Consider the following 25,086-nt stretch of genomic DNA (forward strand, 5'->3'; position numbering starts at 1 on the left):
GGTGAGGGAGAAATTTCCATAAGAACATCTAACTTTAGGGTAACCCACTCCAGGCCTTTGGAATAACAGCCTGAACAAGCACCTGTAAAGCCGCCAGATTAGGAACCTGAGGCGTTGCCAAGGGTGGGGATGAGGGAAAGAGGATAGCGGGGGCGGGGCAGAGGGCGGGACACAACCCTCAGTTCTCTAGCGGTGAGAAGGTCCCGCCCCCATGACAGAGAGGGCGGGGATTGGCTCCAGGTGGCGGATTGGCAGCGCCGGAACGCGCGCAGCTACGGGGGCGGGGCTCGAGCCGGAAGTGGGACAAGCGGCCGAGGCGTGCTGGCCGGCGGGCGGCGGCCGCCACTCTGCGCAGGAGCCGCGGCCGGGCGGGCGCCGGTCGTGATGGAGGGGCCCGGGCTGGCCTCGCAGGTGAGCGCGGCGGGGCGGGTACGGCGGTGGGGACGCGAGCCGCGGCCAGGTGAGGCGGCCCCGCGAGGACGGCGGGTCCTGGGCCTTGGCCACACTAAAAAAGATGCTGCTTGTTTTCTGCGGCGGCCGCAAGGCAAGGGCGGGCGCTCCGACAGCCTCCTTTCGGCGGCAGGGCAGCACGCACTGGCGCCTAAGTCAGATGGGACCTGGAGGGTGTCAGGTGACACACCTCAAGTGGCCCAGCCAGCCTTAGACCTTGGCCTGGAGGCTGAGGGTCCTGTTGAGTAATTTTCAGCCCTGGCGCCTAGGCTGCCGCCTTCTCTCCATCCTTTGCTGCCCTAGCTCCTGTTCCCTCCCACATCCTTCCTACTCCTTGAAAAGCATTGAGGCTGTGGAGGCAGGAAGAAGGAAGCTCCTTGGTACCATCCGCAAAATACCAAAGGATTCCACTCTGAAAAGGGCTAGCTAGTACCAGAAGACAAAGGAGGCCATAGAGAAGGCTATACAAGCCAAGACAGCTAAGAATTTATCCTTTTTGAGTGTGACCTCTAAAGTCTAGTAAGTGGCATGTAATAGATTCTTCAATCCTAGCAAATATGTTTAGCATGTGCCACATGCTTTTATGTGCATATTTTTTTCCCAGCATCAAAGTCCTTAATCAAAAGCAACACCCCCCCCCCCCCATTGACAGGTGAGAAAACTGAAGCATCTGTAATTCAAGTTGAGCTAAAAGTAAATTTTCAAGCAGTTTGAGGTAATCACATTGCTTGGACTCCTTTAAATTTTTTTCCCCCAATCTCAAGAGTCTGCTTCACATTTCTATTTTAATTTTTCAGCCAGTTTGGTGTGGAAACGTTTAAGTAGAAAATAACATACTGAGGTGTTTTTATTGGGAGTTTTTGCATTTTTAAAAGAAATAAAATTATGTGTAGGGAGACTGGGTTTTTACCAAAGGGTGTAGGCTCTTTACATGAAACTATGTCTCATTGTTTTTCTCAGGCTCCAAAGTTGGTAAGAGTAGCCATCATTTCTTAATTACTGTCACTCATTAATAAAAGCCTGTAACGCTTAAGTTTACTCCTTCATGCTGAAGGAAAATTAACCCTACTCAAGTTTCCATGACATCAGAAGGGAGAGGATGATTTTAGAGGTTGAAGTTGAGGAGACAAGATGGAGTGTAGTTAATTATAATTGGTATTGTTACTTTCTTTGGTTATAATGTGAAGAATTTACAATTCTTAGAAATACCCCATTCTTGGTTCTCACTACTCACCTGTGAGCTAAGTAAAAATAATTCTTTCTAATTTTAAAAGTGAGAACTGAGACTTAAGAAAGTGTAGTCACATGCTGCAAGAGCAGCTAAGTGGCACAGCTGAGATTCCATTCATTAATCTAGAAAATGTGTTTTGAGTATCTCTGAGAAGTTAGGCTCTATTTTTCATGAACAAAACAGACAAAACCATCCCTTTTGTTGAATTTGGTTCTTAGTGTTGATAGTTTTTTGCCAGAATTTTCCTACACAATTTGGTTCTCAGTTAAGTTTAAAGACCTCATCTTTTACAGTTTTGTTTTCTCAGGAAACTCCCATCTACACTGCACTCCAGGCCTTTATATTTATTTGCTCTGTCTGGAATGCACTCTGTTGTGTATTAATGTAGCTTATTCCTCTATTTCTATAATACCTTCAGACAGATCTCACCTCCATGTAGCATTTTAAGTCCCCTTATACTTAAAATTACAGGTCTTTCCTGTTGTTATTACTAACAACAGTAGTCCCTGACCTCCCAGTTTCCTAATTCTCCCAGCATTTAAATTATGTCATATGCTGTTGATCCTGATGATGCTCTTTCCTCTGGATATAAGTGCTGTGAGGAAAGTGATTTGTAGTGGATGCATTCATTGCTTTGTGTCATGCATTAAAAATGAGAGTCTAATACTGGTGTTCAACCAACAGTAAATTTAGAAACTTAATTCTGATATGTCTGTTAATACTGTGATAAATTTTAATGGTTTTCTATCATACCTCCCTACCCCCATTTTATTTGCTAGTCAAGTTAATGACCTTCATCAGAGTTTTCCAGATTGTGATTTTCTTTCAGAGTAAACTGTAACTTCAAGAGTACTTACTATTTTAAAAAATAATTTGACTGCATAATAATTCTCCTATAGCTTAAAGATGCTCTCGTTATATGTTGTGGTCTAACAGACCACTCAAAAACATAGTGGTATTTTTCAGCTATTGTCAACTCACGGATCTGTGCATCAGAAATTTCAGGTTGGTTTGTTTCTTATGAATCACTCTATGTTTGATTATTTAGCAGATATATTCTAAAGAGCATTATGGTTCTGGGATGAAAGGATAAAAGCACACCTCTTTTTCCATTGAATGTAGATATAAAGTCTGGAAGACTACATAACATCTCCTTAAGGACTCTGGAAAAGTAAATGATAAGTCAGATTGAAGATGACAGAAATCAGATTCAGCGAGCCCAGCAGATACTTTACCTTTCTCACCTCTGGTTTGCCCATGTTGTAGTCTTGAGCCATGAAAAGGGCATCTCTGTAGACAGCACCATGAGCAATCTAGTTCACTTAAAAAGCGAGAAAGGTATCTTCTGGCAGCGTGAGTACTAGAACTTTCCTCTGTAGCCAGAATAATTGTAATTTCAGAGTAATTCCTTGAATTGAGTGTAAAACCAAAATCTATCTCTGAAATAACAAGTTGATAAATATTTTTAACACCCTATGAATGATTCTTTTAAGGAAAGGAAAGCTACAGCCCAGGAGAAAATATTTGCAGGTCACATATCGCTAGTACTAATCTAGATTGTTTAACATCAAGAACTCTTAAAACTTAACAGTAAGAAAATAAATCGCACAAAAAATGAAAAGTGGACATGTTAGCACATGACTGTTATCCCTGTTGTTAGGAAGCTGAAGCAGGAGGATCATCACAGGTTGGAGGCTGAACTGTATGTAGTGAAACCCTGTACCAAAAAAGGGAGAGTGGAAAAGACTCAAACAGAAACTTTCTAGAAGATATGCAGAAAACAGATGAACATATGAAATAATGCTCAATCTCATTAGTCATTAGGGATATGCAAATTAAGACCTATATGGAATAAACTCTGCATCTGTTGTGCTAACAGTTAACCAAGTTGGTGGTCTCTTAAAGTCTGTTTCTGGTTACCAGGTTGTTTTTTTGTTTGTTTGTTTGTTTGTTTGTTTATTTTTTCTATCTTGTGTTATTTTGTGTTTACTCCTACTACAGTTAGAAAAGAAGTGTTGTAATCTCTGTAATTGTGATCTCTTTTTTGTTCTATCCGTTATTATTTAATAAATTTAAACATTTGAATTTTATACACATTCAGTATTGTTATATAATTAGCTCTATAATATTATGAAGTCTCTTTTACTCTCAAAATATTGTTGACACTTGCTTTGTCATATCTTCATATAAGCACTGCATTCCTTATGCTTAATGTTCTGTACATATGTCTGTGTATTTAGTCAGTCAGCATTTTTCTAGCCCTGTAGAATTCACTCTGTACGTGGTTGTGTAGAGTACATTCTTTTATTTTTTTTTTAAGTTTAGAATATATGCAAATAATATGTCTGTTTTTAGGGAGCATTGAGAAACTTTAAGTATCTCAAAGCTGAAGCTTCAGCATCCTCCCCCCACACACACACATTCATACTTTCTTACCTACTTAGCTTATTTCTCTCTTGAAATCTGTTCTTACCTTGAGCCACCTCAGCTTACTGTATGTATTATTTCTGGCTTCTGGTTTATAAAGAATCCCTGAGGCTCTAGCAGGCCTTTTAACATTGCAGCCCAATGTTGTTACAGCGTTGCCTAAAATAATCACCCCTAATCTCAATGTATTAAGTAAGTTTACTGTGTCCTGTTGGTCTGCATTTAGTGGTATTCATAGGTATCTTGCTGTGCATGAGGCTAGTGGGCCACAGATTGGATATATCACAAGTATTTTTCTAAAAGTATCCATAATTCTGAAAGTTTTGGGTCCATGATAAAGTTTACCCACCTTCCTTACTTTTTTTTTTTAATTGAAAAAAATGCCTTTTTAACACACTATGTTCTGATCATGGTTTTCTTTGTCTCAGCTCCCCCCAGATGCTCCCTACCTCCCTACCTACCCATGCCCTTTCATTCACTCTCTCTTTACAAACAGTCTTTCTCACATTCTGACTTCTGTTAAGCTATTGTTCATAGTTAAAATCGTTTATTTCAGGCATTTTGTCTAGTTTTCCAGGCCTTCTCTAAAAGAGCAGGCTGCCAGTGCTGATTTCTAATCCTGGTTATTGCATTGTGCACAAAAGTAGAAGGCTCTACTTTATTTTATAAATGTCTAAGAAAAGAACTTGTACTCAGATGCATCAGTGCTGCCATCTAAGACAAGATAGAAGTCCCATAAAGCAACAGCTGAGTCTGATGGTACCAACAGTTTGTGAGGATGAGAGCCATGAAAGTTCCCATGCCCTGGTCTGGCAATCTTAATTGACGTAGCCATTTTACGATGGGCTAAGCATACCTTAATTGCCAGACAGTTACACTTCTGGGTACATATTGTTAAAAATTATTTATGCATGGATAGCCAGAAGCTTATACAAGAACGTGCACAGCAGTATTGTTTGCAGTAGCTACAAAATGGGAAGGTCCAAGTAAGTGGCCAAGCAAGTAAATTGATGGTGGCATGTTAATGTTGGCTCATTTTACATCAGTAGGAATAAACTAAATGTAGCTTCTTACATTGACTTGTAAGTCTAATGTTAAGCAAAACAAAGGTTACAAATATGATTCCTCACCAGATTAAAGGAGCGAAACAGCTAGTTTTAGGATTGCATATATAAAGGATGATACTGTAAAGAAAAGCAAAAGCAGTTACTCCTAATATGAGGAAGCTTTCTCTCGTGTGGAAATTGTGTGTTGGGGGCAGTGTAATAGGGTGCCAGCAATGTGGTTTCTTAGCTTTGGTGATAGTTTTAGGTGGTTCATTTAATTATTTATTCTGTACATTGTATAAAAGAAGCAGTCAAGGCCAAATAGGGGATACATTCCTGTAGTCCCAGCACTTTGGAGGTGGGGAAGACAGAAGGACCAGGAAATGCATCATTAGATTTTTCATATAGCTCTGTGGACAGTTTGAGGAAGAAAATGCTAAACATTTCAATGTAATATAATTACAATAACTAGTAATCATCCAAGGAAGCTATTTTGAAGGTGTAAGTGCTACTGGTTTTTAAATCAACTTTAAATTGTAGATAAGTACATCTTAGTTTTCTTAAAAATAATTTAGGAAATTATCCTCTACTTCAGTGTTGCCTATGGCCTTATATATGCTAGGTAAGCACTCTATTACTGACATGTAGCCTCTAGTCCACTCTCAGTACCATTTCTTAACAAAATCAATAATGCATTTATTGACTTTGAGTACTATTTCTGCTTGGGAATTTGAACAGTTTAAGAGATTGCTTTGATTGGTTTTCATACAATGATGAGTGTTAGGTCTTCCACCATTGGAGCTGAACTTTAGAGTATGTTTTTATTTTTTAAATTTCAGAATATAAGCAAATAATATCTTTTTGTAATCTTTGCTTGGGGGGCATTAAAGTGACTCAGTGGGCTTTGTTTGACCTTAGGATTTTAATCCTTTTCAACCCATTTCCTAATGTTTGTTAACTTGATATTTTAATGAAGGTGTTAACAGTTGTTACTATTGCTGATTGCTTGGTAACTGGCCTGAACCCAGATTCTCTTCCTGAACTCTGGTCACTTCTCTACTTGTTTTCTGTTGCTGCATCACAGATAACCATACATGTAGTAGCTTGGAGTGCCTGTTTATTAGCTCTGTGTTTCTGCTTGTCAGAGGTCCAGACACAGCTTAGCTGGATCCTTTGCCCAGGGTCTGACAAGCTGGTGTTATGGCTGATCTGTGTACTCTTGTGGAACCTAGAGTTCTTTCTCAAGCTTGTGTGGTTAGTAGTGCAATTCAGCTTTCTGTGGATATTTGATAAACATTTTCATTTTCTTGATGACTGTCACCCAGAGGCACTTTCACTTCTAGAAGCTACCCTCAGTCCTTGCCACCTGGGCTTTTTGCAGTCTTTTTTTGTTCCACTGCAGCCTGCTTTTGCAAAACCAGTAGGAGCCTCTTGCTAAGACAGTCTTATTAACCTTGTCAGAGAAGACATTATCCCACAAACTTTGTCATATTCCTTGCCACAGAGTGTTTCCATCTTCACGGGGAAAGGAAAATGCAAGAGCTTGATCATTAGGAAGTGAGACTATTTTCTAGGGTGTGCCCACCACAACTCTGAAAATAAGAACCTGGTCATGTTCCTACAATGTCAGTAGCCATGACTGTCTAGTACTACAACTACCAAGGCACATTTGTGCCTTTTCAGATGACCTGTTTTATGTTGACATAATTTGGATGTTTCTAATAAGTATCTTTTAAGATAAAATCTTCTCTAGGATATTCCTGTAAGAGATTAAAGTAGTTTAATGTGTTAGCATGGGTATTGTTGGTGATATCGAATGCTGCATTACATAATTGAATTATGATATTGATTCTTTTACATGCTTTGTCAATTGCTGTTACTCTTCAGTGCAGGAATCACAACCATGGCTCCCACTATCCAGGATTTGGTCGACATGGCATCTGTGCACACGAAAACAAAGAACTTGCAAAAGCAAAAGAAATTCTTCCTCTTATAGAGGACTCCAGTAACTGTGACATTGTGAAAGCTACACAGTGAGTCTACTAGATGTTCTGTTTTATCCTTAGAGCCTGTTCAGTTATGATAATGTGTACCGTTGATGGTACCTTATGGGCACTTCCTTATTGTATCCTAACAGCTCCATACCAGCACCAAGTGTATTTTGCCATTCCAGCATCACAGCACTTAGTGCAGTATACCTTGGCTATTTCTGTATCAGGCACTGCCATTAGATTGTGAACAGCTTTTTAGTAAAAACTTATCTCCTTTATCTTTATAACCCTAGACCTTTTGCATAGTTTCTGTCTTTTCTTGGTGCCTGGTAAAATGTCTACTGAACAAATGAATGATTTGGAACAAGATTAAAACCAGACTAGTTTGAATTTAAAGTGTGCTATAACCTATTACAAAAATAAAATGGGAAATACCAGCTCAGATTTGTGGATATTAATTGTTAATTATCATGTATTTCCTACATTTTTGTTTGCTGGCACTGGAGGACAGGTAGTCAGAAGAATATTCTCTAACCACTTGTACAGATGTACTTTTCAGCTATTTTATTTGGGTTGTTGTATCTACCAACCTTTTGCACTCTACTCCCTTCCAACCCCCCAATACTAGGTAGTCGAGAAAGAAGGTTAGAGAGGAAAGGGAATGTAGACCTCTTTAAATTACTTCTTGCTGATCAGGGTTGTTGTTTCCTAGAGGCAAGTCTAATCTTTGTCAGAATATCTGGCAGTCCAGCAATAGCCAGTGCAGTGACAGGAACCAATTATATCAGGGACTGGCAACAGCCGGGGGAGTAGCAGCCACTACAGGCCCTCTTGGGGCTCTCCCATTTATACCCTCTCAAGAGGTCCCAGAATCAATTCTGTACCTGCAGCTGGCACAAAGCATCCCCTACCAGAGCATGAGACACATTATAGTCAGCTGCTGTAGACAATCTGAGGTGGCCCCATATCCCACACCTGAGATTAAAACAAAAACATAGTCACATAACATACCCCAGTTTTTAAAGAAACCAAAATTTTCACTCTACACCTGAAACAAATAATGGGTCTGTTTCTTGTGCTGAAAATAAAAATGAATTTGAAAATTTTAAGTCACACTTATCTAATCACTATGAAAGAACTGGTATTACCAAACTATCTTTGAATCATTTTTTGTAAAACCCTATTTGGCCTTCACACTAAGTAATATTTATTCATATATTGACAATTACCTGAGTATTCTGATTACCACTTTATATATTGTTAGTTTAAAGACCCCAGGTCTACTACTTTGGGTGAATATTATTTGATAGTTTGTATTGCTGTGAAGATTAGTGTTCTTAATGGGAACATTAGCTTTAATCAGAATAGAAACATCAAAATGTCTATGTCACCAGAAAAGCTCTGTTATGCCAAATGCTAGATATCAGGGAAGCCAGTAAGAACTTATCTTTGATCTTCCCTTAGGTCTTAGACCTTCTCAAATCATTGTATAGATCTCTTTAGGCCAGTGGTTCTCAACCTTCCTATGCTGAGACCGTTTAATATAGTTCTTCATGTTATGGTGACCCCCAACCATAAAATTATTTTTGTTGCTACTTCATAACTGTAATTTTTCAACTGTTGTGAGTTGTAATTTAAATATCTGATATTTATAATGGTTTAGGTGACCCCTGTAAAAGAGTCCCTCCCCAAAGGGGTCATGACTGCTTTAGAGCACTGCTTTAGATAGATATTTGGGAAGGAGAAGGGAACAGAGAGACAAATGTTCTATATAACCAATAATGTGTTTGCTTATGTTTCTCAAATAAAAGGAATGCTCTTTCCCAGTAAAATGTCCAAGGTGACCTTAGAAGGATGGATTATATAGTTGTGATGCTGTGCCATCATCAGAAGCTTCCACATATTCTTTTGACTTAGCAGTGTCATGTGTGTGCCTCTACTCTTTAAAAAGCTATGGAGGCACATGCACATTTTTATCAAGAAGAAACATTTTCATATAACACCGTAGAAAAGTACTGCCAGTTGATTTGAGTTTTAACCTCTGAGGCCAACTGATATTTTCAGGTTCTTCTAAATAGAAATGCATTTCAGAGAAAGTGATAAAAATATGTGTTGTGGTTAGTTTCTGTTAAAAACAAATGTTGCTTATAAATGATTTTTAAGTTATGGAAGCATTAGAAAAAATACTTCAGCAGATTCAGTATCTGCTAGACTCACCTTTTCTGTTTCTGTTGTCTGCCTCACACTTTAGGTTCTTACCTGTCTTCACTGTTACTACTCCCATGTTGGTTTCTGAACTCTCTTCTTACACTGATATAGCTGCTTCCATGTTGCCATTTTCTTTTCAAGGTACTTTCTTGGTTTCCCACTGAACTGTACATAAACTTACAGTCTCCCCTACCTTGTATGCTCTTGCCTCCTACCCTTCCCTCTCTATTGTATTATGCTCATCATTGCTAAGTTGGTTCTGTCTTTCAACATCCATGTAGTATTTCACATCTCGTTTTTGTACATGCTTCTTTCCAGAATGCCCTCCATCCTTAAAATGCAGCATTTTTGTCATGTTTTTGTTTCTCCAGGAAGGACTCATCATTTCCTCCTTGCCTAGGTCTATATCCTGGCCATTTCTTGTTGAATTTATCCCATTCCAAGTTTGCTTTTTCAGGGTTTCACTTACATTGTAAGGTAGTTGCATAGGTGTAGTTTGCTTTTAGAGATAAGATTGTAGTCAAGAGCCAAGACCATATGTTCTTAGACAAATGAAATTATCGAAGGAGGGCAGGTGTGAATATTAAGCTTAAGAGAGTCTGCTTCAGCTCCACCTGGATTAATCCATCCGTTAGTACACTGAGCTTAATTTTGTTTGGCTTTACAGTATGGTTCCTTTGTCACAAATTAGAGTTAGACCTTGCTAAGAATTCTCCACTATGGAATTCAGCAGCCACAGTTTCAACCAGTCTTGTGTTCAAAATGTTTTCAAGAAATACTGATTGCACCTATACTTGCACTATACAGTCATAGAATTTTAAAACTTTGTTATGATTGCCTGTACAATATGGTATGACAGTTGTTTACATGGCATCTATATTATACAAGTAACCTATAACCGACATAAGGTATATTTAAGGTAAGATAAGCATAATTATATATGACACTGTATCATGTAAAGTATTTGAACAGATGCACAGATGTTGGCATCTGCAGGGATACTGGAATCAACTTTTCAGGGATATGGAGGGATAGCTGCTTTGTATTTCCATGTTAACTAAAAGGTTGTTTGTATTAAAATATTTTTTTTTTTAAAAAAAAGGTCATGGTAAAAGGAAAAAATTTTGACATACAAAATTATTGTAATGGTATTAACTGTGCTTCTCTTTTTCTTATTTAAGATACGGAATTTTTGAACGATGCAAAGAGCTGGTAGAAGCAGGATATGATGTTAGACAACCAGACAGAGAAAATGTGTCTCTTCTTCACTGGGCTGCTATTAACAATAGGCTGGAGCTCGTAAAGTAAGGTGGAATGTGTGCATGAACTCGTCTTTATGGTTCTAGAACTTTCTTTTGTCTTGGTTTTTTAGTGTTGGTGTTGGTGTGTGTGTGTGTGTTGGGCCACCTGTAGTCTTCTATTGTAAATGAGCACCTAGAATTTGCCAAGCATCAGTTAACAGAGAGTTGCAGAGGACCAGTCATAAAGGGAACCCATCATAAAGATAAAGGCTAGTAAGTAGAAAGAGGTGTGTTTTGAAAAGAAAAGAATAACATTGCAAACTTTCTCAGGATAAAAGTTGCAGCTAATTCTACAAGAAGCATTGAAATGTTTTGTGTTATAACATCAGGAGAAATAGAAAGACACTTAGACTTTGAAAAAAGTTAAATGTGGAATATAGTTTGGAATGAGCATGTAATGATTTATATAGTTTTCCATAGAGAAAGCCCTGCTACCTACCCATTGTTGTTTGGCATAACAGTTTCTACTTTACTGTATAAAATGGTAGTGGCTGTAAGGATTTGCATGTATGTTTCATCTCAGAGGACTGCATGTGTAAAATCCTTGAGACTTAAAAAATTAAAAATTACTACTTTAAAATTTTTTAACACATCACGCTGACAGGCAAATTCATGGTATATTCTTTAGAGAGTGTAATATGTAAAGCACCTTTGAAGCAAGATATACTTCTCTAAACTAGAAAAGAAAATTGTTCTCATTACATTATAGGTTCACTGTATATAGTATCTCATACCCTGTGTTCCCAAAATAGAACATTTATAATTTTTAATTTGTCTAAAATGATTTTACATTCACTTTCTACTGCTTTAAGAATTCATTCCCACACACTACTTCTAAATTTGAACTGTTAAAAATGATAGAATCTCACCTTTCTCTTTCTACTTTGAAGCTGTTTAAGAGTGCTATAGTCATTAGGATGTTCTGGGTTTGTGGGTGGTAGTGAAATGCTAATTATAGCAGAAATAATTATGTATATATTGTTAAGTGTTTCGCCAGAGATTAGACTACTGCGGTCATGCATATATAGTTTGAGGCTTTTATTCATTTGGGCCCTTCAGGAGAGTTACTGTAATTTCTGTTTTATCATATAGTGCTAAGAAAAAGTTGGACTGGGTTGGTTGCCTAGCAGACACAGAGCCCTGGGTTAGATCCCAGGCCCACATAAAAATTAGGTGTGGTAATCCCAGCATTCAGGAAATGGAGACAAGAGGATCAGAAGGTAGTTCAAGTTCATCTTTGGCTACCTAGCAAGTTCGAGGTCAGCCTGGGATACATGAGACTTGTCCTGCAGGGGAGGGGAAGGGATAAGAAAGCCTTTTCTTTCTCAATATGAATCTTAAATTTCACGTCTTATTTTCATTGTTTTTAACAGGTTTTATATTTCCAAAGGTGCTGTGATAGATCAGTTGGGTGGTGACTTAAATTCAACTCCTCTTCACTGGGCTGTCCGGTAAGTCTTTCAAAGCTGAAGTTATGCCATTTGTGTCTGCTGGCAGCAAGCCATAACCTCAGCTGCAGGCAAGGAATGGGTTGCTTTTCTTTTGTTCCCTCTGCCCTCACCCCTGAACCCAAAGTAAAGTCCTGCTGTAGGGTTTCCAGAAGAGTCGTTTTTAACATTTGGTGCTGAGCTCCATTATGATGATCAGACTCAAATGTATTGGAATTTCTGTTTTGAAACTGGGATGAACATTTCTCTGGTTTGTATTAATGAAGCAGTAGTGCAAATGTAAACTAAATCTTCAACCTTAGCTTCTCATTTGGAAATTCAGTGTAGTGCTCTTTTAAGGAGATTGATTTTTCTCTCAAAAGTAAAGTATATCTCTATCTTTTAATATCAAATGGGTAGATTCCTTTGAAGTAGATGCAGGATAATCTTGAGTAGGCCAGCTTACCATAACTCTTATGATATCAGCCTCTTCTTTGCAGTGAGGTGCACTGACCCTCAATAGCTAATGGAATAAATCTTTCTGCCTAACTCACTCTGCTTGGTGAGGCTATAATTAAAGCAAACAGTTAATTATAACTAAAAGTCAGAGAGCTAAATTTTCCTCCATTTGCAAGAGTTTTGAAGAACCTGAGGATTTAGGTTCAAGCTACTGATGTTGTTACTCTCCATGAAAATTAGTTATGTTTGGGTATATGGATTTATATATGATTCTAAATATTTTCATGATGTATCCATAGTCTTAATATTATACTATGATATTTGTAGCTCATGATTATGTTTTAGTTTCAATAACATCAGTGAAGTCTGCAGAGTTTTAAAGTCATCATTGTTAGCATTAGTCATTTGCTATTACTGCTTGCACATACTATAGCAGCCTAAGGTTTCATTTAGATTGCAAGGTTATCAAGTTGATCATTTGCCCCAAGCGTGATCCTGTAATTCTGAGTTGGAATATTTAAGTAGAAGACATTTGGGGCTGGTGAGATGGCCCAGTGGTAAAGAGCACTTGCTGTTCTTGCAGAAGACCATAGCTCTACCTTAGAACCCACTGTGAGGTAGTTCACAATCACCTCTAACTCCTGCTCCAGGGAATCAGACACCCTCTTCTGGCCTCCTCTGGCATGCACACATATGTGTGCATATACACTCCTATACATAAATAACAATAACTTTTTAAAAAAAGAATAAAAAACACTTGTACAACTGCCAGTATTTAAAAGACCTTCCTATTGAAAAAAAAAAAAAAGTACTTTTGTCCAGCCAGAATCTTTCATGTCTTAGAGTCGTATAACTTCTTCCTAGGTAGTTTCTGTTTTTCTGCATGAATTCTACTTCCACAAAATATAACATTGTGGGAAATTTTCTGTTTATAGACAAGGACATTTGCCTATGGTCATATTATTGCTCCAGCATGGTGCAGACCCCACTCTGATTGATGGAGAGGGATTCAGCAGCATTCATCTGGCAGTCCTCTTTCAGCACATGCCCATCATAGCATATCTCATCTCAAAGGGACAGGTATGTTTGAATGTGCCTTATATTCCAGTTAGTGTAATCTGAAGATATCAGGGAGGTCATTGGCCCTAGTTTACCCTCAGTTTTAAACTGGAAGTCAGTGGCTATCCATATACTCAGAATTACCCTTAGTAAGCCAATGTAGCTGTTGAGCACTGGTGGTTTTGTTTCATTAGAGGGAGAAAGACAGGTTATTTTAGCTCAGCATCATTTAATGTATCTGAAACATGTAAGCCTATAATAGTTTTTCTTACAAAACCAGTAATTTTCAGAGTTTTTTCAAAAACATGACCTCAAAGCCTGTATTTTTCTTCTGCTTGAGTGTAGAAATGGTAGTCAGATCACTATTAAGCCATCATTTGCTTTCATTATTTGGGCTCAAATGGGAGGCCAGTTTGAATGTATGGGTCTCATTTATTGTTGTCTGAGTAATTCCATGAAAATGGCGTCCTTCAGAGCACAGGTTAAATTATAGGCCATCAGCAGTGGAAGTTTTGCTGTCAGCTGTGCTTGCTGGAGTGTGTTCTGACAGCAAGATGGTTTGTGTATTAGTAGTCTTCTTTGGAATGGGTGTGGAAACATATTTGTACAAATGCTATTGGATTGATTGTTCTTCCTCTAAAAGCACTTTCTCTCAGACAGCTCAGTGAAGTAAAATAATTATGACCCCCTGGCTTCATTTAGGAAGATAGTTGAGAAAGGAGAGCTTTGTGCTTTTTCCCAAGTTCTGTTTCTTCATGGCCTTAAGAATTGTCAGGACTTAAAAGTCAAAAGCTTTTAAACGCTTTGACTTCAGAGCACTGTTGCACCGAACACATAGCCTTATTTTGTGAAAGTACTATATTCTTATTGAAACATGATTTCTATTGTCCTCTCCTATAAAATATAAAGAGTTGACTTTTTCTTGCTTAATAACTATTTGAAGCAAGTGCAAAAAAAAAGAGAAGTGACTTTGAAAATAGGTAATGCACTATTATTGGATAAATGGGAGCGTGAATCCATGTGCCATGATTTAAACTAGATGACTTCAAGATCTCTGACATTTTTGATGGTGATTATCAACTATATTCCATTCTCCTTTCACATCATAGACACACTTTATATCATATATTCTGATTCTCCTTTAAAATATTTTGTAGCAATCTATGGATTTTTATCCTGTAAAAGCAAAACACTTTTTTTTAACACAAATAATATTTGAACCATTTTTTGTAGAGAGTGATGGGGCTGGATATGTTAACATATTTATCTACTATGAAATGCAACTTTATTATGTTCACAATTTTGCTAATTGATTCCTTTTTTACTAGAGTGTGAATATGACAGATGTCAATGGACAGACACCTCTCATGCTATCAGCTTACAAAGTAATTGGGTAAGTGTCATGGATCCTCTCAGTATGCTTCTTGGTTCCTATGAGTTTTCTGTAAATATAATTGCAAGTATCTTGGCCTGTGAGATGCTAGCGCATGCTGAAGAGTTGTGCCATTGCACTACGTTTCTTTTTCTCTTGGTAGCTTTGATGGAAAGTTTGAAAGTTGCTATTCCTTAATATATGCTCTTGCTGACTGCTCTGAAGACACTGATAGACCTGGTGTGTAACAAGAGTCTGTTACAGGATGTGATCTGATAATACTCATAATACACGTCCTTAATGCCCTCCATATGGTCCAGCTGTCATTATTCCTTGTGCACACATGCATGTTACACTTTTCTCTTTATCAATTTGTTGCTAACACTGTACTGAATTCATCCCCAGGTCTGCGTCTCCTTGACAGTCCTCTGGTTGGAGTAGGGGTTGTTGTAAAAACCCAGTTTTCTTTTTATGTAAAGGGGCCCCTGTAGGCAGAATTTTGTTACAGCTTAATAGAGTAGTTAAAAATCAGATACTGTTTTTATTGGGTAGATTTCTTGAAGGAAGGGAAGGTATTGATGGTAAAGAAAAAATATTTCATTGTTTTCTGGGTTATCACTTTTGTTTGTTTCTTGTTTTGAGACAGGGATTCTCTGTGTAGCCCTGGCTATCCTGAAATTCACTCTGAAGACCAGGCTGGCCTCAAACTCAGAAGTCTTCCTGCCTCTGCCTCCCGAGTGCTGGGATTAAAGGCATGCACCACCATATACAGTTTAGTTTATCACTTTCAGGAAAGCATAAAATTGAGCACTTCTAATCTCAGAATCCTAAGTCCTGAATGTTCAAAATTGGAATCTTTTAGACAACATGAAATCTTTAAAGAAATTTCACATCATACACAATACACAGCATCATTAAAAATATAAATTTAGCTATATGTATGAAGCAAACATTTCAATTTAGATTTGCTACTTGTCCTTAAGGACTACCAGATATCATAAAATATCTCCTCTACCTGCACCCCCTAAAGGAAACACAAATATTTCTGGTCCCAAGTATTTGGGAAAGGAATATCCAGTCTTTTTACACCTGTACCTAGTAGTTGATAGAAAGAGAGTGTGAACGTAACTTTTTGTTTATCTGCTTAAGATAAAATTAGTGTTTAGTTGTATAGCATTTACTTTTGGCCAAGGTTAAATTAACAGTTTTTAAACATATTAATTACTAAGTAGAACAACAACATGAAGAGAATTTTTTTTTTTATCCCCAGTATTGCTGTCTAAATTATGGCATTGGTACAGCAGGCTGCCATTTAAGGACTATCTTTCTTGTTTATTTGATCTTTCATGTTAATAACTAGAATAGAACTCTAAAGAGAAATCCCTTAGTTCTTCAGAATGCTTACTGGTTAAATGATACCCAAACCTTAAAATTTCTGTATTTGTATTTTCTCCTCAAATCTTCACCTCTACTCATGCCTTGTGGTATTTTTACTGTTTTGAGACAGGCCAGAACCAACTGGATTTCTTTTAAAGTTTAATCCCTCTCTCAATGTTGTTGATAAAACACATCAGAACACTCCACTTCACTGGGCAGTTGCAGCAGGAAATGTCAGTGCAGTTGATAAGCTCTTGGAAGCTGGTTCTAGCCTGGACATCCAAAATGCTAAGGTATGACTCGGTATCTCTTCTCTAGTTTATTATATCTTCACTTAAAAGATGGATATTTAAGATAGGCTAGGGTCAGATGGAAGGGGAGGAGGACCACCCTTTTCAGTGGACTGGGGGAGGGGCAAGGGAGGAGAAGAGGAAGGAAGGTTGAGATTGGGAGGGGCAAAGGAGGGGGCTACAGCTGGCATACAAAGTGAGTAAATTGTAATTAATAAAAAATAATAAAATAAAAACAGATGGATATTTAATATACTGGTAGCTATTCATTTGAATTGTAGAAGCCACAAGATAAATATTAACAATATAATAGCTACTCCTAGAATAAATGTGTCAAATCTATGATTCTGGTGAAAAGTTTTAATACCTATAATGTATCAAAAAATGTAAATATAATTTTTTTTTTTAGGGAGAAACACCTCTTGATATGGCTATACAAAGTAAAAATCAGCTCATTATTCACATGCTAAAAACAGAAGCCAAGATGAGAGCCAACAAAAACTTTCGGCTTTGGAGATGGCTACACAAATGCGAGGTATTCTATGTAACAGAAGCTGTTAGCTTTTGTCAATTAGGGCAACAGAGAAGACTAGAGATTAAACTTTGTGCTGCAGTAGATCTGCTAATGGCATCATTCCCATGTATCCCACAGCCCAAAGTAAGAAATACAACATTTCACTGGTTGTTCAACATTAATTCTCAGGCACCACAATGTGTGTTAGCTGGTGGATATTTGCTAATTACTTAAGGAATGAATTGAAATGCAAAATGGGTTTGATTTTTGAGCCCAGTTCAGTCTCTAGTAGACATTTGCAATGTGAGGTATCAAAACTGGCTTTTTGTCCTGCCCACCTGTGACTAAGCCTCCTAATCTCCTTAGGTAGTGGCATATTTCTTGTTTGTCATGGTGTATGCTGTCAGTCATACCCTGAATCCATCTTGGTTTCCTTCCAGCTGGTCCTAAAGTCAAATTGTCTCTGGAACCTGACCTCATCATTTCACTAATCCCACTGTCCAGCCCTGTTGGTCTTCTTGTAGATTTATTTTCCTATTGAAAGTAACTTTTTTTTTTTTTTTTTACTTAGCGATTCTTCTCTATAGTGTTCTGAACTTAAAGTTTAAACTTAAAGCTAAACAGTTTTAAAAAAAAAAGATCTAGGAACTTCAGCTTTCTCTTACAAATGGCTAAGAAAACTAAGCCATAGTTATGAATGTAATTCACATTGATAAAATGGGTAGTGGGTTAAATAATGTTTTTATTCTCAAATATGCTAGTTATACTGTCAGAATAATTTTGATTAGCAGATGCAAGATTTTTACATAGAAAGTCACTGAGTGCTAGGCATAGTTTTCAGTTGGGGTGAAGGAGGGAGAGGTTACTCCCCAGCTTCGTAGTAGTAGGAATGCCAAGATTCTTTCCTAGAACTTCTTTCCTACCCATCCGTCCCCTAAATGGCATCTGCATCTTGACAGCCCCCAAACTTCTCTTCAGCATAGACCATTTGGATTGCTAAACTAAATCACCTGTTCGACTCATGCAGTCATTGTCAGTAGACATCACAGTATAGCACATCAGGAAGTGTACAGTAGCATCTGTAGTGTAATACACTCAAACCAGGACTCCTGTTCTCTTCCTCCCCACCTTCACTCATCTTCCACATCTCAGGAGGTAGCACTCCAAATTTCTGCTCTGACTATCTGACCCCATATTCATATTGCTATGGTTCTGCTTGGTCCTACCTTTCGTTTATGTATATAATTTGATCTCTTCTCACCATGTCACCAATGCCATGTTAGGCCATCAGATGAATTCTTGAAAATGGACTCAGACTCCCAGACTCCGTTATTCTAGAGTGAGTGCTAATTCCTGACAGCCGCCTGCTGTCTTAGTTAGGGTTTCTGTTGCTGTAATAAAACACCATGACCAAAGCAGGTTGGTGCAGAGAAGTTTATTCACTTAACTTACACTTCACAGTCCTTCGTCAAAAGAAGTCCAGACAGGTACTCAGGGTGGGAAACGAGGTAGGAACTGATGCAGAGGCTATCAAGGTAGTACTCAGCAGGAGTACTGCTTATTTTGCTTGTTATCCCTCACTTGAGCAGCCTACTCTCTTATGGCCTACAGGACCCCCTGCCCAGCTTTGGCCCCACCCACAGTGGTCTAGGTGCTCCCATGTCAGTCATGGGAATGAAAATGCTCCACAGGCTTCCCACCTGCCATCTAGTGAGGGCACTTTCTCAGTTTAGGTTCCCTCTTTCCAAATCACCCAGCCTGTGTCAAGATGACCTGGAACCAGCTAGCACACCTGCTAAGCTCTACACATTCTATCTTTTATGTACTTTGATATTTGTCTTCCCAGCTGGAATTTCAGCTTCATGAAAGAAAGGGGCTGGAAAGAAAGCTCAGGGGTTAAAGCTCAGTGCTGCTCTTCCAAAGGTCCTGAGTTCAATTCCCAGTAACCACATGGTGGCTCACAGCCATCTATAATGAGATCTGGTATCTCTTTCTTGTGTGCAGGTGTACATGCAGGCAGAACACTGTATACATAATAAATAAATAAATAAATAAATAAATAATATTTAAAAAAGAAAGAAAGAAAGAAAGCCCTCATTGTCTCCCATATGTAGAACAGCCTTGCTACAAGGTCCCCCAGTGAATAAATAGTGTGGCTCTTATAGAAGATTATGTCCCAGGATTTACAGTTGTGATGTTTACATTTAATTATTAATATGTTCTAAAATTATTTTGTGATTATAATTATATTATAGATTTTAAATTTATTTTTATGTCAGTAAGTTAGAACTGGAAACACTTTGAAGACTTGATGCCATTTAAAATTATCTACTCCCAGATATAGGAGTAAAAATGGAAGCAAATAAGGCAAAGTGCATTTTTCCTTTTTGCTCAAAAGCCCAGCTTGCTTTGTGAAGTCTTGAACTCAGCGCATTGAGTTGCTCAAATGTGGAGCCCAGTACCAGTGCCCTCTTGGCTCAATTGTCAGAGTAAGCACAATCGTTAGCATCCTGAAGAAATATTTCAGTCTTTGAGACATACACACACACCCCAGCAAGTGCCATGACCCCCTCTTTCTTTCCTGCTTCTCTGAAACCTCTTTCCCAGGTTTTCAGCCTGACTTTCCAGTCAGTCTTTCTTGGTTACATTTGGGGAATCAGCTTTGTTCTTTAACCTTGACTATTTGTGTTGGCTAAGATTCTTCTGCCCTCACAGTTTTGGGGAAGTTGCTCATTTACAGCTTTCCCACCTATGTGCAGATAACTCTCAAGACTTGAAAAATGGTAAGCCTGCTGCACAGACTGCCTCCTGGATCTTCCCTGGTGCCATTCACAAGTCCACATCCTCCAAATCAAGCTTGCTCCTTTCAGAACTGTTTCTCTGGCATTCTTAGTGAGGGATCATACCGGGTTGGGCTCAACGTGCAGTGACTATAGCCCTTCAGTTTATTCTTGATTATTTTGATTTTGGTAGTCCCTTAAGTTGCTTTATTCTTGGTTTATTAAGTTGATTTATTTTATTCAAAAATAAACAATTAGTTTTGAAAATTTGAATTTTTTAATTATCAGTTTTCTTTTTAAAATGTCATTTTTGAGGGAAAGAAAAGCAAACCAAAATGTCATTAAGCAAATTTATAAAGTTGTCTCTAAGGTGTATAAATCAATAATTTTTAAATTTGACAGCAATTTGAAAAAAATCTGTTCTGTTAAGTTGTTCTGTACTTACAAAGTAGTTCTTGTACTAATTATCATTAAGAGGTATAATCCATGAAGTTCTAAAACTCTAATCTCTCAATAGCTCTTCCTGCTGCTGATACTCTCTATGATTACCCTGTGGGCTGTTGGATACATCCTGGACTTCAACTCAGATTCTTGGCTTTTAAAAGGATGTCTTCTAGTAGCATTGTTTTTTCTGACATCTTTGTTTCCAAGGTGTGTATATTAATCTTTGCAAGGTTGGTTATTGCATTTCCAATGTATCTGCTTATTTCTGTTCTTGATCGGCTGGTATCACAGATTGATGTTGAGCTATAAATATAACTAAACTATGTGCCAATATTCTCAAGATGGTGGAAGAAAAAGGGTTTGATAGCATAGCTTTGGGCTGAAAGCAAATTGTTCAACCCAGTAATATGATTGAACTGCCAACTGTTGGAAAATAAATATTGAGGGTCATACATTACCATTCAATTTGTCAGTGATGGAGAGAGTTCTATAACCATTTTATGTCTTTTTTCACCATTTTTTTTCTTTTAACTCAAATTAATTTTACACTAATTATTTTTCTGTTTCTGGTTTTTAGTTAAAGGAACCTGATTATAATGGGACAGGTAATGAAGTAGCAAATACATTGTAGTTCTCTTTAAAAATAACACACAGAGAAATATGCATGATTATACTGATGAGTCATATTGCCTGGATTCAGGTTTAGTCTGATCTCAAACAAGCCATTCGCCTTCTCTGTGCCTCAGTTTCTTCATCTGTAACTGAGGATGATAATGATAATGCCCACTTCATGGCTAATGCATGTAAATGCTTAGAACAGTATCTGGTACATGACCTGTACTTGTAATCAGTCATGTCATATCCTAATCTCTTCCCCATGTGAGTGACAGGGCATCAGGTCCTCACATGAAAGTGGATGTCATCCTTGAGTTCCTTGTATACTTGATTCTCCGTTTGCCTTCACGTCTAACATTTAGCCCTTTATGAATACTTCCTGCCAAGCCTCCTAGCTGCTCTCCTGCCTTCAACCCTGTAGTGTATCCCCATGTAACAGTCAAAGCAGATCCATTTCTGCCTCATTTTCTTGTCAAAATATCCTTAAAGCTTGTTGTTATGCTCAGAATAGAAACCAGATTCTCTCCCTGCCCCTCATCCTTTCTCCATCCCAACATTGCACTCCACCTTCTTGTGCTTTGGAAACACAACCTTATTCTCTTAACCATGCTGGTGCCCTGGCCTCAAGTGTTATGACACTGGATCCTTTTGGAACTGGAGAAGGCGCCCATGCCTGGGTTCAGACACAAACCACCGTTTTTGAGGCCATCCTGATGCCGGTCTGCTACATGACCATTTTACTCTCTTCATCATACCTTCCTATAATGTAAAGCCCATAAAAGCAGGACTTGTTTCTGCTGCTGAACATTCTCATTCACGGAGTGAGACACAGTGCAATGATAATGGTCCTTAGGGAAGATCTGGAAGGAAGCAGCCTGCCATCTGAGGCAGTGAGTGCTTATCCCAGAGGCCTTTTGCTACCAGCACTCTCTGGAATAAGCACACACTAATTTTTGTCATTAACCCAAAGACTAGGTATAGACAAATTAGAATTTAAATGTGGACTAAAAGTCCAAATTTCTGAAAAATAGCAATATACCTAAAAGTGTCTGATTAAGAAAACGTGATTTAAAAATAATGGTTTTTCCATTGGATATTTGAGTACATTTTAAGCCTAATTAGCAGGAATCCGTCATTAGGTTTTTCTAGTTTTTTAAGACACAGTAAAAGGCTAGATAGCAATTTGTAATCACCCACAACAGGAACATTTTGTTTAGTTATTTGTATGTTTTTATTGAAATCCAAATTATTGAAGAATAATAATATGAATAGCTTTGGTTTAATAACTGCATGAGGTCTTCAGTTGCAATGATTGCCATGTAAATATATTTCAGATAGGAGTCAAATGCATATGGCAGGTTGGTACCCTGCCTTGTTTTTCTCATATTCCTCTAGAGTTTCAGTTTTATGGAGATAAGCAGCTGCATACTTCTGTTGTTATTTGGCTGCAGAGTTGGTTGCTTCCTAATCCAGACTGCTATGTGACACCTGTCAGAAAAAACAAACTCTTGCAGATTTGACAGTTCATTGCAGTATTTAGTTAGACCAAGTATGCTCCTTTTCCTTGTAAAATCTTAGTTCAGACGTGGAGGTGGTTGCAGCAGACTCCATTTTTACCTATTCTAGCAGCATGTACCTGAAGTCTGAGGTTGAGGGCCTTGGTCCTTCTCAGATATGCTTTTACCTTAATTATAGCTATGGTCCTTAGGGCATTTTTTTTTCTTTTAACTAAACATTTCAAATGTTCCTGTCATAAGTACCAGTGGCCAGCCCTTGCTTCTTCCCCACCCTACCCCCTTTTGTAGCCCACCATTAGCCATTTCTGATAGAAATTTTAAGTTCTATCTAGGTAAAGTATATTTGTTTATGACTATTGGGTTTGATATGGAAGACATTTTTATGTTTTTCGTTTGAAACTACAGTGCTGAGTTCTTGAACAAATTACACAAGAACATCAAGTTGACCGTTATAGGAGTGAGAGAGTTAGTGCTGTGGTGACTACTGTCATTTTAGCCATTGAGTATTTTCATGTTGTGACCTCTTCTCAAGCCAGCTCAGAGTCAAACTGCTTCAGTAAGTTCAAGGCTAGCCTGATCTACAAATCAAGATTCAGGACAGCCAGGGCTATACACAGAGAAATCCTGTCTTGAAAAAAACTCAAAAACAAAAAAAGGTTTTGTTCACCTGCTATTTCATATACAGTGCTATCCTCTTAACAAAAGCTTGCTTATACATGAAGGTGAATTTCCATGTATTTACATTTTTGTACTTTGGAGTATTTAAAAATTATATGAAAAAAACTACAATATGATATATCCCAATAAAAGTACAAAGTATTCATTGAAAATGTATTGTTGCTATGAATGAAGTAGTTATGAGTAGCCTAGAAAAACTAGAATGTGTACTTTTGGAAGGTTTTTGTATAGTTTTCTCATGTGAAAGATTAAACTGAAACATAAAAGGGAAGAAAGCTGCTGCTGCTGTGACTGTTGTTGTTATTGGGGAGTTAGAGCTGGATTAGCAGAGTCATACTATTACCTTACTTTGCTAGCATGTTTACCCTTTTTTTTTTTTTCCAGGTTTTTGGTCGGCTATAAAAACCTTGTGTACTTACCAACGGTCTTTCTGCTAAGTTCCATTTTTTGGATATTTATGACTTGGTTCTTCTTATTCTTTCCTGATATCCTTTAAGCTTAAATGAAATGCATATCTTGTTTTACTTTAAAAAATCAGTAATGCCATTGTTAGCAGAATTCGTTATTGAAAAAACGATGCAACTTGTGTGCACACTCATTTATTGACTCTGGCTGAATACTTACTGTTAAATATACTTAATTCTGTTACATCTAGCTAGTGCTCTGCAGACAGTAGTTTCCAATATCCCTTCTTATATAGGTGAGTGAGAGTAGAGTGCACTGTGGTTTTACTTGGGCTCGTGAAAATATGTTGATGTTATGAGAGATTTCAAGGTCATGCAGTTCTTTTAACTTAGCCAGCAGTTACAACTGATGGATATGTCTTCTGGGTACCAAAATCAGCTGTGTGGGAGAGACTGAGGAAGTATGGCTTCCTAGGTAATGGTAAGCAATACAGAGCTATTATCTCAGGCAAGGATTCTCAGCAACATTAAACATGCTTTGAGTAGATGGGAAACATTTCAGAAAACTACTCCTAACGTATGGTTTACCATATTGCGTTCTTGTCTCTTAAAAATTCAAGTCATGAACATTTTATTCTTTTACGCTCTACTCATGGCTGGCAGCCTGTGGTTTAAAATGGCAAAAACATCTTATGTATATCGAATTTTTTTATTATATGAGGATTGGATCCCAGGTTCTCTTGATGGTCAGATTCAGTCACCCGGAAGCTGAAGAGGGGATACTGTTTAGGTTATATCCATTTGTAACCCCATACACATGTGCAGGCTCCCATCTCTTTACAGACTTCCTTCTTTCTCTTCTTCCTGTGAAGGCATTGTAGTACTGCTTTGCTAATGTGACAGGGCAAGAGGGAGTGTGGTGGGAAAAAGTGTGCCTTATCTTAGTGCCTTACATTCTGTGTTTGCTGTCTCTTTCTGGTAATTTTATTTCTGAAAAGAAAGAAGAGGGTGCTTATTTAGGAAATACATAAGGAAAACTTAAGACTCTTTCCCTTAGGAATAAATAGAATTGGCAGATGAGTTTTCAGAGTGCAGAACTCTACAGCCATTCTGCCATGTTTTTGCTTTAATGCTGTTTTACTGTTTCTAAGCTTTATTTCTAATATGGATTGTTTTCCTTTAACCTAAATGAAAATGTAAGTACCATACATGTCACTGGGCTTTAAAAAAAATTACCTTTGTCTTGTAATTACTGATTTGGTGAGAATTTTAATTAATATGAGCTTTCTTAGCACACAGCACAGCTCCTACCAGATAATCTACAGATGACCCACTGTTCACAGATGCTAGGACAGTGGACATTATACTGAAAAGGCATGACTGATACTTTTGTAACAGTGAACAATTTTTAATTGTGGTTTTTGATTAATTTTTTTAAGTATAAGCAACTCCAGTTATTCCAGATTTTGCATATCACATTATTTTTATTTTGCAGA

At 37.9% G+C, this 25,086-nt stretch overlaps 1 protein-coding gene across 2 annotated transcripts in view; it reads left to right on the forward strand.

The window, feature by feature from the left end:
- The first annotated feature begins 294 nt into the window (after positions 1-294).
- Zdhhc13 (zinc finger DHHC-type palmitoyltransferase 13) overlaps positions 295-25,086 on the forward strand; it is a 40,279-nt gene continuing 15,487 nt past the window's right edge. Inside the window, exons 1-11 of one of the 2 annotated variants that reach the window (XM_060367204.1) lie at positions 302-411; positions 7,047-7,187; positions 9,397-9,494; positions 10,535-10,657; positions 12,028-12,105; positions 13,476-13,620; positions 14,928-14,992; positions 16,479-16,641; positions 17,048-17,173; positions 20,450-20,583; positions 23,571-23,671. In XM_060367204.1, coding sequence (XP_060223187.1) covers positions 13,492-13,620; positions 14,928-14,992; positions 16,479-16,641; positions 17,048-17,173; positions 20,450-20,583; positions 23,571-23,671 — 718 coding nt within the window. In that variant the 5' untranslated portion in view covers positions 302-411; positions 7,047-7,187; positions 9,397-9,494; ... (1 more) ...; positions 12,028-12,105; positions 13,476-13,491. Of the gene's footprint in view, positions 412-7,041; positions 7,188-9,396; positions 9,495-10,534; positions 10,658-12,027; positions 12,106-13,475; positions 13,621-14,927; positions 14,993-16,478; positions 16,642-17,047; positions 17,174-20,449; positions 20,584-23,570; positions 23,672-25,086 lie in introns of both variants that reach the window. The other variant, XM_021657185.2, reaches the window with a different exon arrangement.

This window comes from Meriones unguiculatus, chromosome 14 (assembly GCF_030254825.1).
Source record: "Meriones unguiculatus strain TT.TT164.6M chromosome 14, Bangor_MerUng_6.1, whole genome shotgun sequence".
In the NCBI taxonomy this organism is placed as follows: Eukaryota; Metazoa; Chordata; class Mammalia; order Rodentia; family Muridae; genus Meriones; species Meriones unguiculatus.